The 19,266-nt window shown below is 44.2% G+C and overlaps 1 protein-coding gene across 1 annotated transcript; it reads right to left on the reverse strand.

The window, feature by feature from the left end:
- Nucleotides 1–458: 458 nt before the first annotated feature.
- Nucleotides 459–17,591, reverse strand: DACT2 (dishevelled binding antagonist of beta catenin 2). The gene is made up of 4 exons (XM_045009505.1): nucleotides 16,898–17,591; nucleotides 11,094–11,226; nucleotides 8,591–8,878; nucleotides 459–3,523 (listed from the first exon to the last, which is right to left on the reverse strand). Exons 1-4 carry the CDS (start codon nucleotides 17,129–17,131, stop codon nucleotides 1,722–1,724), a joined length of 2,457 nt encoding a protein of 818 aa, XP_044865440.1. The 5' UTR covers nucleotides 17,132–17,591; the 3' UTR covers nucleotides 459–1,721.
- Nucleotides 17,592–19,266: the final 1,675 nt, after the last annotated feature.

The following is a 19,266-nucleotide window of genomic DNA, read 5'->3' on the forward strand; positions in this document are numbered from 1 at the left end:
ACGTCAATATGTACGTTTCTTTTACTATCCCTAGTTAAAAAGTGAAATCACACTGGTGCCACTGTGTAGGTATTGCACACCTCAGCGTAGCTGCTTGGAAAGACTTGTCTCCCACAGCCCATAGAATGGGAGTGCACTCAAAACTAGGAAGGTTTTCTGTTTTTGTCTCAATTTTGTTTAAAACTTATTTTAATATATTATCAACATTAACCCTTGAGTGCAAGTATTTTTTTTTAAGCAGTTAGCTAATTCCATCAGCATATACAGGGGCGGCTCTATGTTTTTTTGCCGCCCCAAGCACGGCAGTCAGGCGGCTTTCGGTGGCACGCGTGCGGGAGGTCTGCTGGTCATGTGGATTCGGCGGCTTGCCTGCGGGAGGTCTACCAGTGCCGCGCCATCGGCGTCCCCACCGCCGAATTGCTGCCAATGCCATGGGACCGGCGGACCTCCCGCAGGTGCGCCCCTGAAAGCCACCTGCCTGCCGCCCTCACAGCGACTGGCAGGCCGCCCCTCGTGGCTTGCCCCAGGCATGTGCTTGCTGTGCTGGTGCCTGGAGCCGCCCCTGAGCATATAGTGGACTACAGGCCCAAGGCTTCTGAAACTACAGATCCAAAAGGGTTAGTGATAAAGGTCAACCAAACTCTAGCAACCCTTGACTGAGAAACACCCTGTCTGGAAAAACAGACACAAAAAACCATAGTGAAGCCATGGACTTTTCTTTGTTTTCCTTTGGTACCACTGGCAAGCACTGGCCCTTTAGAACCTTTGCGTTTCAGATCAGCTGCTAATAAAACTGAATCACTTTCTTTCAGGAAGCCAGACAGTAACAGTTTTCTGGAGTACATTAAATAGCATTTATTGAGTGTGCAACCGAAGGAGCAGAGTTATTGTGCTCTCAGCCCCAGCTCTTTGCACACTTTGATATGGAGCATTCATAACATTCTTTCACCCATTCAAAAAAATACATGAATAAATGAAATAACATAAAAGAGGGGTTTAAACCTTATTTATACCCTCAATTTTGTAAACAGAAACAGAATCAAAATCTTGTTCTTATTCACAAATACATCCTCTCCTCTCAAACATTAATTATTTCTATTGAAGAAGGGGCCCAGCCTCCTAGTTACCGGGGCTGGTGTGGGAATGGTCCATCCTAATGTAGATGAAACTGAGGAGAGCTCCCTAGTTCTCTGCCAGATGGGCACAGGAAAAGATGGGTGGCTAATAGGAGGAGTGCATAGGTGTCTCAGTGGGAGAAGACTGACATCTCAGGTTGTGGAGAGATCCTTAGTGTAGGGAAGCTTCAGTATCTTCAGTTGGGGAAGAGCTGCCCTTCTTGGGAGGCCTTTGTATCTCAAACAGGGGAAGCTCTGTGGGTGCACGTGGGCAACACACACTAAAAGCCTTCCCCAGAAAATCTTATGGACGAGGCTGTTTGGGCTTGCCACCTCGTTTTTAATTGCAGTGACCTCTGAAGTACTGGAAGAAAAGGCATCACGCTATATACACAAATACATATTTACAGACTACATGGCAAAAGAGGAAATTAGATACAGGGTCAAATATATGGCCATTAGCAAATGAAAAGGTCCCTTATGTGGATCTGGAGGTTGTTCAGAGTTCCTTTAAAACTGTCCTTTTCTTTGAGCATAAGTCCTTTTGTTTTATAAATGAGCCAGAGCCAGCATATCTCATTGGGATAAACAGATGCTTGCTCTCATTTAAACCATGGTCATAACCTTTAGACCGGCAGGTTGGAATCTCCTAATCTTCTTCTTCAGTGCCTTTGAAGCTTTGATGCGACAGATTTTGGGCATGGGGGGAAAAGGTTTGGAAGAGGCCTGGGCAGCTGCTGGCTGCCTGACAGAAGCTTCGGGCCAGACCAACTCGCTTTCATCGGCATCATCATAGTCAAGAGTGAGGCTGCTGCTATTGCTGCTGCCCTCTGAATCACTTTCACTGGACTCGCTGTCCCCAAAGCGGTTGGTTGTGTAATCACTGACCTCACCTTCGCTGGTCTCTGCAATGGTGGAGTGGAAAAGGGAAGCACATTCAGCGGAGTATTCAGAATGGTCCGACTCGCTTTTGGCATATGTTCCATGGTGGTGATGCTTTGAACGTGCCCTCATGCTTACAGTACGCAGGACCCCTGCTGCTCTCCTTACTGGCTGTCTTGGTGGCCCTAGGCCAAAGCCACTAGAGAGGTTGGAAAGGTGAGCCTTTGCTGAGATCTCCACAGTGGACTGCCATTTACGCTGTTTTTTCTTGGTGGCTGTGTCTATGTAAGCCGTTTCAAGAGAATACAGTGCATTAGCAGATGCCCGATAAAGTTCAGGCCTGGATGGCGCTGGGGGGATTCGGAGTTGCACGGGGAATAGGCTGGACTCTGAACAAGACCTGCCAGTAACCTCTCCAGTGTATGTAGGTCTCCTGACAAGGCTCTTTCCTCCATGCTGTTTTTGAGGCAGATTCCACTCAACAGGCAGCCTGGCAGCTCCATGGGCTCCCCTTGACTTTTCTGCACAAAAGGTCTGCTTCCCAGGCCTTAGCACCTTCTCACTGTTCCTTCTCTTAACCTTCACAGACTTCATTTTGGAGCTGGCAAACCTCACTCTGACTTGATGGGATTCTGCAGGGACAAACTGGGCATGGACAAATTCACTCTGAGTAACTGGCTCATCACCCCCTGCATTAGCCAGCTTGAGGGTGCTGCACCTTCTGTTAGGCTTTCTGGGCAGGATAGCTTTAGTGTTCAAGATACCTGGACTAGAGACCTCGTAGCATATCTGTGAGCAGGAGGAACTGTGCTCCAGGCCTCTCCCTACTGCTTCTGCCAGAGGAGAGCCCCTGGCTGTTGACTTGGCAGGGTAACAACTATTTACAGCTGATGACTCTGGGTCAGGCAGGGTGGATGGCTGCTCTACATTCACACAGTGCACAGTCCCCTGCTGCTTGGCACATTCCCCTTCAGGCACCTCCCTCTGCAGTTTCCCTTCAGCTTTGTTACCTTCCAGAGAGCTCCCTTGTTTTTCCAGCTGGCTGCTGCTGCTGCTGTTAATTTTCACTCCACCAGTGCTGGGGGTTATAATGAGTCTCTGGGGCATTGTGGATGGCTGGCTCTTTGTTGAAACCCTCTCACTGGCATCTGCGTGATTGTTCCCTCTGCATCTTGTCAGCTGCAGCAGTTTGTTGATATAACCCCCTGGCCTGGCCTCAATGACTGGCCTAGTCCTAATCAAGCTGGGGCCTGTAACACTAGGCATGGGTTTACTGGGGGAAGGATTGTTGTCTGTTTCCAATGGTACCCCCACCAGAGAAAAAAGTGGGCTTTGTAAAGCCACAGCATGAAGAGGGCTTGGGTAAGGATACACATCATTGCCGCTCTTGGAGACCAAGTCATTTTGGTATTTTGGGTCCACACTCTGGAACTGGAATTCCACTCCATGACAAAGGGGGGGCATGGATTTGGGGTCTGTCACTTTCTGAAATCCAGTGTCTTCTGGTAGACGTCTTTCCAGGTCACCTGGATATCGAATGGAAATAAATCAAAGAGTTATATCACAGGTAATTTCTTCTAGTGCCACAGCTTATATTTCAAGGACATATTTCAGAGACTATTTCATATCCTTTGTCATTAATGAGTATTTTAGTGTAATCATGACAAAAATAAGTTTTAATACCCCAAGAACTCTGCATTTCTTTGTATTATCTTCTTGTTGAGACCATAAAAATATGAGGAAAACATGCTTTAGAAACACAACTATGTAAAATCAATGAATGGTAAATGCAAAAGGGCAGATTCTCATTTCAGTTACACCAGTGTAACTCCTGAGTAACACAGCTGCTTTCAGTGGGTTTACACTGGTATATAATGATCGGAATCTGGACCAATGATTTTAAAAGCAAAGGACTGAACCCATGTCTTACTTGAGGTTTAAACTGGTCATTTAAGAGAAATTAATGCTTGTGCCATTAAAATGTTTTAAAACTACACAGCTCAAAAAGGCACAAAAAAAAGATGATCTCCCAAGAGAGATGTAAAAGGAATCCAAGTACCAGGAAGTCTAAAGTCAAATGTCATATAAAAAAATCTAGTAAAGTCTAGCAGAATTTGTTAATTCTTTTCTCTCAGGGCCAGTTAAAGACTCTCTCAGGGTTAGGCTTCCCATAGCAACTGAGGAAATAAATTCTTGAAATTCCCAGGAGGTAAGTAGTTAATATTATTGGTTCTAATGGTTAACTTTGAATTCAAACTCCCCTCCCCATACTGGTTCATGTGTCTTTTGAAATCTACAGTCCTGAACCAACTGCTTTAACCGGAACTAAATGGAGCTAAAGTCAAAGTCTCTCTTAATCCCTTCAGAGCTGGAAACTACTGCTGTGTTCTTTTACATTTTGCCTCAGTGAGACACTGCAGTGAGCACTAACACTTTAACTACACTGGAAAGCCATTTAGATGCATTTTGCATTTTATAGGCTCACTCCTCCTCCCCCAGAATCCAATGAAACCTCTTAATTGGATCTTTTTCCTTCATTTGATAACAAAGTTGCAGAGGGTTGCCTTTCTGAAGTGAGTCACCCGCTCTGCATTCACTGTTCTTGGAGTCTTTGATTCTAGCAGGCAACATGCACTTAAGAGACTTTATTAAATGGGAGGAAAACTGAAAAATTCTTTTGCAGGTAGGTGTGTGTGTGTTTTAAAAAGACATTTGGAGGAACAGACTAAGAATTATCTTCACCCTAAAAGAAAACTAGATAATGGCTTAGATCCTCCACTGTGTCTGAGGCCTTGTCTAAATGCAGAGTTAATACATGGCCAGCTGGGGAGTGAATATACACCATAGTAACTGGCGGTATGGACCCTGCTGTTCCACTAGTGCACTTCGACATACCTGCTGTTTCAGCAGTAGGTCAAAGCGCACTGCACAACTTTTAGTGTGTGGTAGCAGGTTACACATGGCAACTTATTGCATGGCATGCTAGAGTGCGGTAGATTTACACCCCAGCTTGCCTTACACTAATTCTCTCTACAGACAAGTTCTTAGACATGTTCCCTTGAAATTGGAGTTTCTAGGAAGAATTTCAGTCCCCATCATAACTTGAAGTAACTTCAGGGCTGATGTAAGTTACACCTGGCTGCCGACAGCCCCATAGCCCCCTTTTCTCCCGAGAACATCCTGAGCTAGGGGCTGGGAAAATAGGTCTTTTAGAGTAACTAACAGCTCTACACCACTCAGGAATTCCCCTTGCACAGGGATTCCACAGGGAGCCAGGTAAATTCCCTGTTTCACTGCTTTGCTCTCATTGGAGTCTGTTTTTGAAGTTTTTTTGTTGTAATATTGCGACTTTTAGGTCTGTAATCGAGTGGCCAGAGAGGTTGAAGTGTTCTCCGACTGGTTTTAGAATGTTATAATTCTTGACGTCTGATTTGTGATATTGAAAGTCGCAATATTACAACAAAAAAACTTCAAAAACAGACTCCAATGAGAGACTGCTGAATTGGAATTAATTTGCAAATTGGACACCATTAAATCAGGCTTGAATAAAGACTAGGGGTGGATGGGCCATTACACAAAGTAAAACTATTTCCCCATGCTTATCTCCCCCCTCTCCCCCCCCCCCAGTTCCTTATATCTCCTTGTCAAGTGCTGGAAATGGGCCATTTTCATTACCACTACAAACAATTATTTTTCTCTCCTGTTGACAACAGCTCACCTTAACTGATCACTCTCCTTATGATGTGTATGGTAACACCCATTGTTTCATGTTCCCTGTGTAAATATATCTATTTTCCTTCTGTATTTTCCACTGCATGCATCCGATGAAGTGAGCTGTAGCCCACGAAAGCTTATGCTACAATAAATTTGTTAGTCTCTAAGGCTGTGGCTACACTTAGCGCTTCAAAGCGCTGCCGTGGCAGCGCTTTGAAGCGCTAAGTGTAGTCAAAGCACCAGCGCTGGGAGAAAGCTCTCCCAGCGCTGCCCGTACTTCACCTCCCTGTGGGGAATAACGGACAGCGACCACACTGGCGCTTTGCAGCGCCGCAATTTGCAGCGCTGGAGAGGGTGTGTTTTCACACCCTGCTGCAGCGCTGCAAATTTGTAAGTGTAGCCAAGCCCTAAGGTGCCATAAGTACTCCTATTCTTTCTAAGTAAATTATGTTAACCTTTTCTGTACTACTAGAAGACAACATGGGGAGACTTACAAATTTCGAACTGTCTGCTGTTCATGCACTGGGACATTTGCACCCTTGTTATTTCAAGTCTTAAATACACACACACACACGTGAAATTCCTTTTAGATTGAAGAACTCATTCACAGGGTGTAACATTGGTATCTTTTTGTCTGGCTTTTAGTTGTGTGTGGCTGGATACAAAAGAAAGAGGGTTGTTCTGGCATCTACCTGTCTTCTGCATCCAGCACGGAACAAAATTAGTCTGTTCCCCACATCCCATTCAAAAAAAGGCAAAGGGACTGGAGTTTAAAATTCTAACCCGCATTCTAGCTTAGATAACGTTAGGAATATTTCTTTATGTGAGGTCTCATGTACAGTTCTATTCTATTTGTCTAAAATGAGTCAAGAGAAGGGACTAAATCAGCCCTGTGAAACTATTACAAACATGGTATCAGCCCCACAACAAATTTGCTGACCCACTCTTTACCAGGATGAAAATAAAAAACTGTACAAAAATTCAAACAGGAGTAACGGAGCACATTTTCCAAGAGGTCACCATCACTACCCCCTTGAGAGGCCAACCACAAGCTCTAGAGCAGTGGTGCTCAACCTTTTTTTGGCTCAGGACCCATTTGTAAACCTTGATGGTCTGTTGTGACCCAAAGACCTCCCAAAATGCCTCCAGACCTAATCCTGCCTCCCCCGGGGGGCATGACAGAGGGACAGCTGGGCCAAACCTGAACGGTAATATGATCCCATGCACCAGGTTGTAAAGCCCAGAGTGGGGAGCCAAGCCCAGCTAGCCCCGCAACACTTGGACACATACTAGCAAGCCAATTTTGAGTTGCAACCCATGGGCTGAGAAACCCAAGGGCAGTGATTCTCAGCCTGTGGGGTGGAACCGAGTATGGAGTTGCAAAGAAGCTGATCATTGACTCACAGCAAAATCACCCCTGCTAGAGCGAGTGACAAGGTGGTGAGGTCATATCTTTTATTGGACCAACTTCTGTTGTCTCTCTAATGTCCTGGGACCAACACGGCTACAACGCTGCAAGCAGAATAAAAAGTTCAGCCTGTCTAAAACTGGCAGGCAATAGGGCCCAAAGAGGGCAAGCTCTTGAGAGGGAAGGAGAAGTTTGCTCTCTTCTCCTGTTGAAGCTATTCTGACCCACAGGAGCTCTTCCCTCATTTCCTTTGCACCCCAATATTGCAGGAATTGCCTCTTCAAGATGCTGTGGAGTTGGCTGCCTGGACTCCACAGCCAGACTGTTCATGCAGCTCACAGCATCTGGAAGCTGCACTTACCCAAAACAGAGCAAATAGCAGGCAGTGGTTGGGAGAGAAGGGATGAGCTCTAGCTTCCTAGAACACACTATCCCTACCTTCTCCACCTTTCCCACCGAACATCACTCATTCCCTCACCCAGCAGCACCCCCCACCCATGGTGGTTATCTGTTGAAAACTCTGGGGTCATGGAGAGAAACTGCTAGGGTGGAGAACCACAGATATAGAGGAACAAGGACAGGGCTGGAACCATTAACTAAAGTTCTATTTCTGCCTCCAAGGGTCCTTAATATTTTGCTCTTACATAGCAATTTATAAACATTCTTTAGTTAGGTCTTACAAGACCCCTATGTAGGAGGTAAATTATTATTCACTTTTTATATCTGGGAAGACAGAAGACTTGCAAGAATCAAGGTTACAAAGTAAGTCAACATCAGACCCAGGATTTCAACTCAAGGCTGGCTCTCAGGCCCCTGCCTATTTCAGTAGACCACACTGAGACCAGGAAAGATCAATTAACCTCTCTGTGTTTGTTATCCTGATCTGTAAACAGTAAAATCTGAATGTAAACAAGGTTTAAGCTGTCCATAGCCTTGTGACTGTAGGTAGGTAGGCAAATGCGATCATTCTCACTGTACAACAGAATGGGGAAACAGACACCAAAAACTGAAAGGAGGCAGCTCCTTCTGCTCAGATTTTTGCAATCTTCCTCAATAAATTAACAATTTTTTGCTATTTTTCCCTGGTTGAATTTTCACACACCTCTCTCAGCTCATGCAAGATATTTCACAAAATAGCTGCTATTTTGCTGATTTCGCAAACTCAAATGCTGGCAAATGTAATCAAAACTAATCAAACAAGTCTTACAATAACTTCTCAGGCCTTATATACTGATTTACTTGCAAATATCCTCCTTGTCTGTTATTAGTTAAAGGTGCCTGACTATGCTATAGCTGAGAATTAGGCAGTAAGTAGTTTGATTTTCTTTTTCTTTTTGCTTTTGTGTGTTTTCAAATGCACACTATTGTATTAACTGCACTATTCATATGTCACACTATGATGCTAAATGTAATAAGTGGGACTATCAACGTTCATCTTCCCTTCACATCGTTCAGTTCTGCAACCAATTACCTGTGGAAACTGGCCTTGGTCTGGACCTGGCAGGAGTTCCAGAAATGTCCGTGCTAGCCTTGATTCGACATCCATCACTGACATAGACTCCCTGGTGCTGGAACTTAGTGGTGTGCACAGTGGTTTCATCTGCAGACTTGGGCCGATAATCAAAGACACTAAGCCGTGTTTTGGGCTGCTGACAGCTCGGCAACAGACTGGTGTGGGAGGAGGATATGGACTCACTGTACACAGATGTGCAAGAGTTGGACAGTGAGCAGGAACCACCATCGCTCAGGTCGTAAAAGCCTGTAGAGTTCAAATAAATACAAACATCTTTCTGGCTTACAGTGAATAAATAGGGCCCTACCAAATTCATGGCCAAGAAAAATGCATCACGGACCATGAAATCTGGTCTTTTGTGTGCTTTTACCCTATACAGTACAGATTTCATGGGGGAAAACCAGCGTTTCTCAAATTGGGGGGCCTGATCCAAAAGGGAGTTGTAGGGGGTGAGGGGGTGTCACGGTATTGCCACCCATACTTCTGTGCTGCTTTCAGAGCTGGGCAGCTGGAGAGCGATGGCTGTTGGCTGGATGCCCAGCTCTGAAGGCAGTGCCCTGCCAGCAGCAGCCCAGAAGTAAGGGTAGCAATACCATACCTTGCCACCCTTACTTCTGCATTGCTGCCTTCAGAGCTGGGTGGCCGGAGAGTGGTGGCTGCTGACTGAGGGCCCAGCTCTGCAGGCAGCAGCGTAGAAGTAAGGGTGGCAATAACATACCGTGCCATCCTTATTCTGCGCTGCTGCTGGTGGCGGCTCTGCCTTCAGAGCTGGGCTTTCCAGCTGCCCAGCTCTGAAGGCAACACCATCGCCAGCAGCAGTGCAGAAGTAATGGTAGCAGTACCGCAACCCATCCCCCCTACAAGAACCTTGCGACATCCCCGTCCCACTGCTCCTTTTTGGGTCAGGGTCCTTACAATTATAACACTGTGAAATTTCAGATTTAAATAGCTGAAATCGTGAAATTTACCATTTTTAAAATCCTATGAGCATGACATTGATCAAAATGGACCGTGAAATTGGTAGGGCCCTATGAATAAACAATAAATCCTCTTTGCCATTTGCTACAGTGGTAAATTCATGATCACTGGGTTTTTTGATTGAGATTGGATGTCCTTCTACAAGATACACTCCAGTTCAGCCACAGTTTATTGGGCTTGATCTATTCACTTTGGGCCCTCAACCAGCATAACGAGTGAGCACACACTTAACTTTAAGCACATGATCATGTTTAACAAGCTTGAAGTTCAAATGAGGGCTGAGCCTTTTGATAATCTATTCCTATGTCTTTTTGTTTTCTGAAAACAACAGCATAAACTTTCAAATGCAACTAGTGACTGTGAGTGTCTCAGTTTTTGGCTATCCAACCTGAGGCAGCTTAAAAGGGTCTGATTTTCAGAGCATGGTGCTCAGCACTTTCTGAAAATAAGACACCTTTGATGTGTCTCAAGTTGGCAGCCAAAAACAGAGGACCCAAAATCCTAACTGTACCTGAAGAGAAGGAATGATGGAAAGGTGCCTAATTTCTGCTCAGCTCTCAGACAGCATCACAGAAAAATATTAATTGCAGGAATTTTTAATGTGCACAATTTAAAATATCCCAATATTTTCCATTTCACACAAGAGATATTATTTATGTTTAATGCACTGAGTTGCATTTAGCAGTTCCATACCTGCAGAAGGGACGGAGTGGGGGGCTGTATCCTGAGAAGCAGTGACTCTGGAAAGAATTTATGGGTCATAGTGAACAAGCAACTGAACATGAGCTCCCAGTGCAATGCTGTGGCAAAAAGGGCCAATGTGATCCTTGGCTGTATAAAGAAGTGGATAGGAGTAGAGAGGTTGATTTTACCTCTGTATGGCATTGGTGCGACTGGTACTGGAACACTGCATCCAGACCTGGCGGCCACATTTTTTAAAAGGATGTTGAAAAATTGGAGAGGGCTCAGAAAAGAGTCACAAATACAGTTTGAGAGCTGGAGAAAATTCCTTAGAGTGAAAAGAGCTCATCAAAAAGATTGAGAGGTGACTTGATTAGAGTATGAGTACCTTGAGAGGAAGAAAATACTAGACTATAACGGGCCTTTAATTTAGCAGAGAAAAGCATAACAAGAACCAGTGGCAGGAAGCTGAAGCCAGACAAATTCAAATTAGAAATCAGATACAAATCATTAGCAGTGAGGGTGACTGACTGCTGGAACAAACCACCAAGGGAAATGGTAGATTCTCCATCTCTGAATGTCTTCCAGTCAAGACTGGATGCCTTTCTGAAAGATATTCTTTAGCCAAAAACAAGTTATTAGGCTCAATACAGGGGTAATCAGGTAAAATTGAATGGCCTGTGCTGTACAGGAAGTCAGACTAGATGACCTATGATTCCTTCTGGTTTTAAACTCTATGAGTCTATGAATTCATACAAATTCCACTAGAACCATAATAAATAAATTGTCAAGAGTGCATTACCTGAGCTGGGTCTGCTGTCACTGTCGAGGTATTCGCTAGAGGACTTCCTGACATCCAGCTTCAGTTCACTTATTTGCTGGTCCAGCTGATCCAGGTGACTTTTCAAGCCAACATCCTGTCTCCTTAAACGTGACTATTCACAGGTCATGGAAAGAAGGGGGAAATAAATAATAGTCACAGTTAGGTTCTCAGGGCCATATAGTGAATTTGCCAGGTGTATTAGCCAAATGATGTACTCCTGAAGCAAAAGTCCCACTGAAAGTTTTGCTCAGCTAAGGACTACAGTAATTGGCTAATGTAATGACTCTGAAATCTGACATAAGTATAAAACACTCTGCTTCTCAGAATATCCTGTATTCTGCCTACCTACCCTAAACATTTTCTTTGTACTTGCACACTGAAACAGTTATTCTTCTCTTCCTTTTCTGTAACACACTGGGACTGAGCCAACTTCCTCTGATGTCAATGGGAAACTTTACACTGACTCCAGTGGGGTTGCATTGGGTCCACTGTGTAATTGTGTTGATATAGAATGGTAACAACATCTCCTACATTCCACCTCAGAAGGGTCTGCTGCATCTTAAGCCATGTCTACACTAATGAGCTTACACCAACACATATGTATCAATGCAGCTGCGCCACTGTAAGATTGCTCATGTAGCCGCTCTTCCCGTCGACATAATAAAACCACCTCCCCGCTGGTGGGAGCTCTCCCGCTGACATAGTGCTGTCCACACCAGCGCTTCAGTCGGTGTAACTTATGTCACTCAGGGGGCTGTTTTGTTCACACCCCGGAGTGACATAAGTTATACCAGCAAAAGTGGTAGTGTAGACTTGGTCTTAGTGGAGGATAAGCGATACATACACAGTATGTACAGTCTGTAAGAACACTTTATCCTTCACGATGAATGGACACTATAGAATGTAAATTTATCTTATTATCACACAGGACACAGCAAGCATATTTGGTTTGCTTACAAGACCCGAACTTTGAAGACATTTCTCTATAGTTATATGGGTATAAAACAAAACCAATGAGTTCAGGATCCCAAAACCATGAAGTTGGCTTAAAAATCGTGAGATTTAAATATATATATTTGGGGTTATTTTTATTTGGCTTCTGGTTTTTGAACCTTTAAGGTTCATGTTTTCAGGCTTTTCTCCACAACCATGAGAGCTAAAAACTTAAACAAAACAAAACAAACAAACAACAAAAATTGACGCTGACATTCTGATGTAATTCCAAGGTGCCAGGAGCTGGAGTTTTAATGAGACTCACAATAAAATTGTAAGAGCGGGCAACATTGCTCAAGGGACTGAAAAGATCTCTCCAGCCTACTCTGGAATCCTAAAGAACTGGATGAAACTTGCAAGGCACAAGAAGTGTGAGGCCCTTTATTAGTGCCATATGTACAAGAAAGCTTAGGCACGAGCCAACAACTGCTTCCTAACAAAACAGGGGAGAGGGTTTTTGTTCTTCCTGTCACAAAAGAAATGTTAAGGTAAGACCTAAATAGTAAAGAACAACTTCTTCTCCATCTCATGATGAATATGTTACCTTTTCAACTCTCCTTTAGTTTCTTTTAATTGTTTTGAGGAAACTAAACATGTTGTGCCTCCCTGGGTCCCACCTATTCAGGAAATCACAAAGTTTTCTTTGGATGGCTGGAATTAATTGCTTAATGATTAATGTTTTGCCAGACAATCCTTCAGTCTGTAATTTCTGTTTCTGATTAATGGCAGAGAGGCCACAAAGTGTTCAACAAGGCTCTCGGATATTCAGAGATTATTTATTACACCCTTGAGCTTTCGCTTTAACCAATATGCATGAGTTACATCATCCTTGTTAACCCTTCCCCATTGTCCCCCACTACGGGGTTTTCATTTTCTTGGGAGACTTCACACTGTTTATTAACTCCTTCTAGGCTTCAAGAGAACAAGTGCTCCTTAAATTATTCAGATAACTCAGACTATTTTTTTTAAAAAAAGCAGCAAGCAGCACCCTGAACAATAAATCCTAAACTCAAGATTTCTCAGTTCACAACATGAATTTGTCATGAGGCAGAATGAAACCATCTATTTGCTTTGAGGCGTACAGATGTGAAGAAGTCTGCAGTACACTGCTTGCGTGGGCAACTGGGACACAATTTTCACAAGCAACTAGTGTTCTTGATGGCCTCAGTTTTTGGGTGCCCCATTTGAGACCCTTAAAGGAACCTGATTCTCAGAAGGCAGGTGGGCACACCAAACTGAGGCACTGAAAATCACTAGTCACCTTTGAAAATCTTGGCCAATCATTTAGGGCCAAGCTTTGCAGCTTTGAGGTGATGGAGGCTTTACTGTTGACTTCTGTGGGTATAAGTTTAGGCTCTGACAGTACGCATTACTTCATCTGATTTCTGGTACACATCAAATTTTTTTTATACGTTTCCCTCTCTCTCCCATATAAAACCAGAGAGACAATGACAATCTGAAGTGTATAGAATCTGTCAAGACCCAAGAGACTGGAATGTCTTTTCTCTTGACATTTCAGCATAAACCTACATGTCCCTTCAACACATTTTCATAATCTGATAATTCATTTGGAACTAGACAATGCAAAATAATTGCACTCAATTGACTTCATTTTATAAATAATATTATTTGGGGAAACATTTGAGAAATAGTGGGTCATATAGCCTTGAATTTCTGCCCAGTTACATACCTAAAGAACCTCAGAATTACTTATTTTTACTAAGTTTGAGTACCTTCTTTCCTCTTCCTTCTACCCAATGCTACCAAAATGTCACCTCAGGAAACTAGATTAGCTTTCTTAAGAGTCAGTGCAACTAGGTAGTGCCACTCAATGTTGCTCCCCTTCACCATCTCTGCAAAGAGAGTCTCATCCTATCTCCACTGTTACAATTACTGGGGATGGAGAGGAGGGATCCAATTGCGAACCTGATATGGTTTGCTCTTGCTATGAAGAAGACACCCAACTGTGTCCCTGAACAAGGCTACAACCCTGCTAAAGTCCAAAGGCTGTAGTGCAGTTCAGGAATATGCTTAAAACTTGGTTTCACCTACACTGCAAGACCAACCCATGTTTAACCATTCCTATGTTGTATCTGTGTCTTCTGACTTAAGAGCTGCTAGAGGAGGGGAAGAACTTTACCTATGTTGTGCTTGCCGTCTGGGACCTGGAAATCTAGACTCCACCATAGATTAATTAGAAGTGGTGTGTTGCTTACTCACCACATGGCACAATCCAATTTCTGTGAAAAACCTAACTCCATATAGCCTTTCTTGTGCCTTTTGGCAACATCCGCCAGGAAAAAGTATCTCTACTTATTTCCCATGACTGCAGTGACACCTCCTGGTGAAAGCAGTCCTTTTCCAAGGGTGAACTAGGACAATACATTTCTCAAGATTCCTGCAGCTATATCTGCTTTTTATTTCAAAAGTATAATTTTATGGTTTAGTTTGCCTCACCCTGTTGAAAGCATAATTAATAGCCAGACAAGTCCTGATAAAACTAATCTCCCACTTTCATGTCTTAGTTGGAAAATATATAAACAAATGTGTAATTACAGCACAACACCTTGTGTCAAACACCAATGGATCACTTTGGTCAGAGGTCAGTAAGTGTTTATATTAACCCAGTGGTCTTGAACAGGCAATAAATGTTTTAAATCATCTTTTCTTTTTTGTTAAAAACATAAAGTGCAGCCATTAGTTAAAATTATCAATGACAGGTAATCAAGTGGTTGGCAGTACACTTGTGCTGCAATTTTGACTTTAATCAAGATATGCTTGCTGCTGTGTTTTCACAAGTGGTGCTTAGGTTCCCTGAAGGTTAAAGCCAATTTTCACTCTGAGATTCTGTCTGATAAAACTGCCTACACTTAATGAATATCCTTTCTGTTTTCACACCTGATTGATAACTGATGACCAAGTCTAACACCAATATGGGGAGGGAGAGAGCTCTGAATTAACTGAGTTTACTGATGTGTGTAATTGCCAGTACTAGAGAGATTAAAGCCTCTAGCCTTTGATTGTATTCTTTTTTTATGAAACTAGTTTCAGTCCTAATTTAGATTTTTTTTTCCTTCCACAAAAATGTACAAATGTTAAATGCAAGGCTAATATCAAACAATTTCAATTATTTTCCTCTTTTGATCAGGCAATCCATTCCAGAACAAAGTATTTAAGGGATACAAGCCAGACGTTTTCCTGATCCTTCCCCCTTTCCTTACTCCCCCACATATATACATTAGAAAAAGTTTGATCTTCAGCTCTAAATGGTTACTTTTAAATAAGATGAGTGCTGACAAGTCTGATATGTATACTACTTAAATCATGTTAATCATCAGCTTTATTCCTTGTCCTATTTAAAAACAGTTCAGGTTAGAGCATTCAGCATTGTCCGGCACATGACCTTCACATTATATTTATGTTATGTACTTTAGTCTGATGAAAATGCACTCAGTAAAAACTGTAACCAAATCTTATTAAATGAAAAAGAAACCCTTATAACAGTGGCTGTAGTCATGAATTCTGAAACTGAATGTACCAGTGCCCATGTATTATGACTGGCATGCAGGAAGGCTGTCAGTGCTGATTAATACTGCCAGCCGGGTCTTCGCAAAATTATTTCCCTCAAAAGACATAGCTACGTTTTCTACCTGACACTTAAAGACACTTCTAAATAATTAAGTACAGATTTCCTTCAAATGCATATTCAGACATGTAAAAGAGCCTACATCTATCAAGTGGTCAATCACTGCTCTAAACAAAGCTTCCACTCTCCAAAAACAAGACTTTTAGAGCTGATTTCCAGTTTTGTTAAATCTACAGATGTCAACTTGTAATGGGGAGAATTGTGTACTTAGGTACTACTCTATTTAAATAATAAACATATAAAACAAACAAAATTACATACCACATAGAATAAGATGGGAATTGGTATGTTGTGTAGACAAAGTGTCTTTGACATACTTAGCCAAAACATACATTTTATGTGCAAAAGAACTAGATTCAATGTCAAACTACAGAAATAGGCTGTAAATCATTTGGCAGGAATGGAAAGCGGCAGCCACTATTCTTATTCCAAGCAGGCTAAATTACAGTAAATCAAAAAATATTTATAATATTTTTATAATCAATAGAGGTAAAACAGACGTTAATTTCAGGCACAAATACCAGTGTCTTGGAAATCACTCATCCTTCATTCCTACCCTTTTGCCCCAGATAATCATTTTCACACTGGACAATCCACTCACACTTTTTATAATAAACTTGAAATGTCCAAATGTGCGGAGTAACCAAATACAAAACTTGCTCAAATAATCTGATACAGGCAGGAAATGTTACTTAAAAAAAACCCAGGAGCATCATGATGTGAAGGGAGGGAAAAATCATTTTTCTATTGCATTGCACAGTGGCAACGCTTTTTCTCTCACACCACACGTTAGCATAGACTTATGAATGGGACAAGTTAAAGACAGCAGCGAGCGTATCCACAAACGTGCGCTTGTGCATGAGCGCGTGTTTCTACCGCTGGTGTGGACTCAATACTGTACAGACACAGCCTGTTTACTGAGCCAGTCTGTGTTTCAGTGTGTTATCACCGGAGGTCTAACCTACCCTCTATAGGTGGGTATGATCGATGGCGAGAAACAGTTACACACACACCCGCTTAATCTGCACTCTGCCCCCAGACACAAAACACACTCTCGGCGTCTCAGCTGCTGAACACCGTATTCTAGAGAGAACATCTGGCCCAACAGCTGGGCGGCTCGCTGCCGTGGCGCCTCAGCCCTTACCAGTTGCTCCTTCAAGGCGGTCAGCGTGGCCTCCAGCCTGTGCTCCTTGCTACGCGCCCGGTCCCCGCGGGCTGCCGGCTGCTGCGGCATGGCCAGGGCCCCGCTCACCAGCGCCCGCTGCTTCTCCCGCAGCACCTGGAGCTCCTGGAGGCCGGCCAGGGCCGCGTGCAGCCTCTCCCCGACCCTGCAGCGATCCCAGCCGCCCGGCCGGCGCTGCTGGCTCTCCCCCAGCATCTCTAGAGGCTGCCACCCGCCCGGGCCATGGCACTGGGCAAGCGGGGCGGGCTGCGCGGGGTCTGGGCCGGAGCTGCTCGCCCTCTCCCGGAGCAGAGGGAGTGCTGCGGAGCCGCTGCGGCTCCTGCGGTTTTGGAGAAGGGGGAAGGGGCGGGCGGCGGAGGGGAGGGCTGCGCCTATGGCTCTGCGCCCTGCGGCCACCTATCTGCGTGGATAGAGGTGGAAACTAGCCGCGGATCGTCCTCCTCCCCCGCCCCTCCCGCAGCTCCCCTCCCCTTGGCAGGAGGCGGCTGGTGCGGGGGACTGGCTGCTGAGCCTTCTTTCGGCAAGGGCGAATCCAGCCCCCCCGGGTTACGTCTCGCTCTGCCCTCCCCGGCCCGGGGGAACGGGCCCCAGCCAGAGAGGGACACGGCTCACAATGAAGGGAGCTTCTCTGCGCCGTCTTGTGGCCCACGCGTGGAGGCTGCATAAAGCCGGCAGCAAAGTGATTACAGGAGGCTTGGTGCAGCCCTAATCCCAAGGAGTTTTAGTTCAAAATACAGTAAAAGCCTGGAATGTGGGGCGGGGGGCGGTGTCGTAAGGGCTGAGCCTCAGCTGTTTTACATTACACAGCAAGCAGCTTTCTGGATCTACAGCAAGGTTTTCTTACCTCCTTACCCGGGGCCAAATTGTGCACTGATTGCCGGGTCAAGCCCTCTGAAGTCAGAGGGCCAAAATTCCACTCTCACTTACACCACTGTAAATCTGCCAGTAACGCCACTGCAACCAATGGTATTATCCTAGAGTTACACCAGTGTGAGATCAGAATGTGGTCCATTGAGGTTTCACACAGTGTAAAGTTAGTTCTAGCCATATGTACAATTTCATATACAAAATACACATTTTGTAACTTCATCTCTCACTCACGATCTGCTGCCCTCTCCCATCCCTCAGATGGAGATTAGGCAACACTCTAAAACTGCACTCAAAGTTGCAATAACAGTGCTTGCTCCATGGTCACCCAGATAGGGTGCCAGAGACTTATGTGCAAGGAGCTGATGTGGCTGCGTTGCATGTCTCACCCCAGAAAAGGTTATATGGAGGGTTGAGGGTAAGTGGTAAATGGTGCCTGAAAGCACAGCTGACAGTGGAAACCTAACACAACAAAGCTGTTGCTACCCAGAAGTGCCTACACTTTCAATTTCAAACACAGGCAGCCGCATGCAGGAATCCTAGAAGACATTTGGTCAGCAGACAGCAAGACTAATACACAGGCCAGAGCAGTGTAGAGGAAAAAAAGAAGCACTGACACTATAGGGGTCTGATGAACACAATGGACATAGATGAGGCACACCGCAGGAAACACATTTCCTACTGCTGCCACTAGGATATGAATCATTGCTACCATAGCCATCAGTTGCCCAGATCTCAGTTGCGGAGATCACTGTGTGCTGCATTCAAAATACTTGAGATCTGTTCAGCAAGGGTATATGCTTCCTCAAAGAAGCAAATAAGACATCTAATACTGGGCTAACAGAGACACTCACCAGCTGCCCATGCTTCCCCTCTTCTGGTTCTATGGCCTACTCTCTAAAGCAGGGGTCAGACGTGGCGTGCCGAGTCTTCCTTTATTCACTCTAATTTAAGGTTTCGCACGCCAGTAATACATTTTAACATTTTTAGAAGGTCTCTTTCTATAAGTCTATAATATATAACTAAACTACTGTCGTATGTAAAGTAAATAAGGTTTTAAAAATATTTAAGAAGCTTCACTTAAAATTAAATTAAAATGCAGAGCCCCTCAGACCAGTGCAGCCTGAGTGCCACTTTAAATCAGCTTTCATGCCATAGGTTGCCTACCTCTGCTCTAAAGCAATCTTGCTTTACCTTGAGTATCAAGTTACCCTTGTCCTGAGTACATTGCTGTGGGATGGTGGGACCATGCTGTACTGGCAACCATTCCTCACACATGTTCCTTTCATATCTTTTTTGTTTGGTCATGTCCCCCTCATTGGTTGCATCTATTCTACACTAACAATGTTGCAGGGGAAATCATCTAGTTGCAGCAATGGCAGGAGCACTAATGTAGGCAGGACATAGGGCCTGCTCAAATCAGGTGTAGAACTGATGGTGGTAAAAATGCTGGTCTACACTTG

This window comes from Mauremys mutica, chromosome 3 (assembly GCF_020497125.1).
Source record: "Mauremys mutica isolate MM-2020 ecotype Southern chromosome 3, ASM2049712v1, whole genome shotgun sequence".
NCBI lineage: Eukaryota > Metazoa > Chordata > Testudines > Geoemydidae > Mauremys > Mauremys mutica.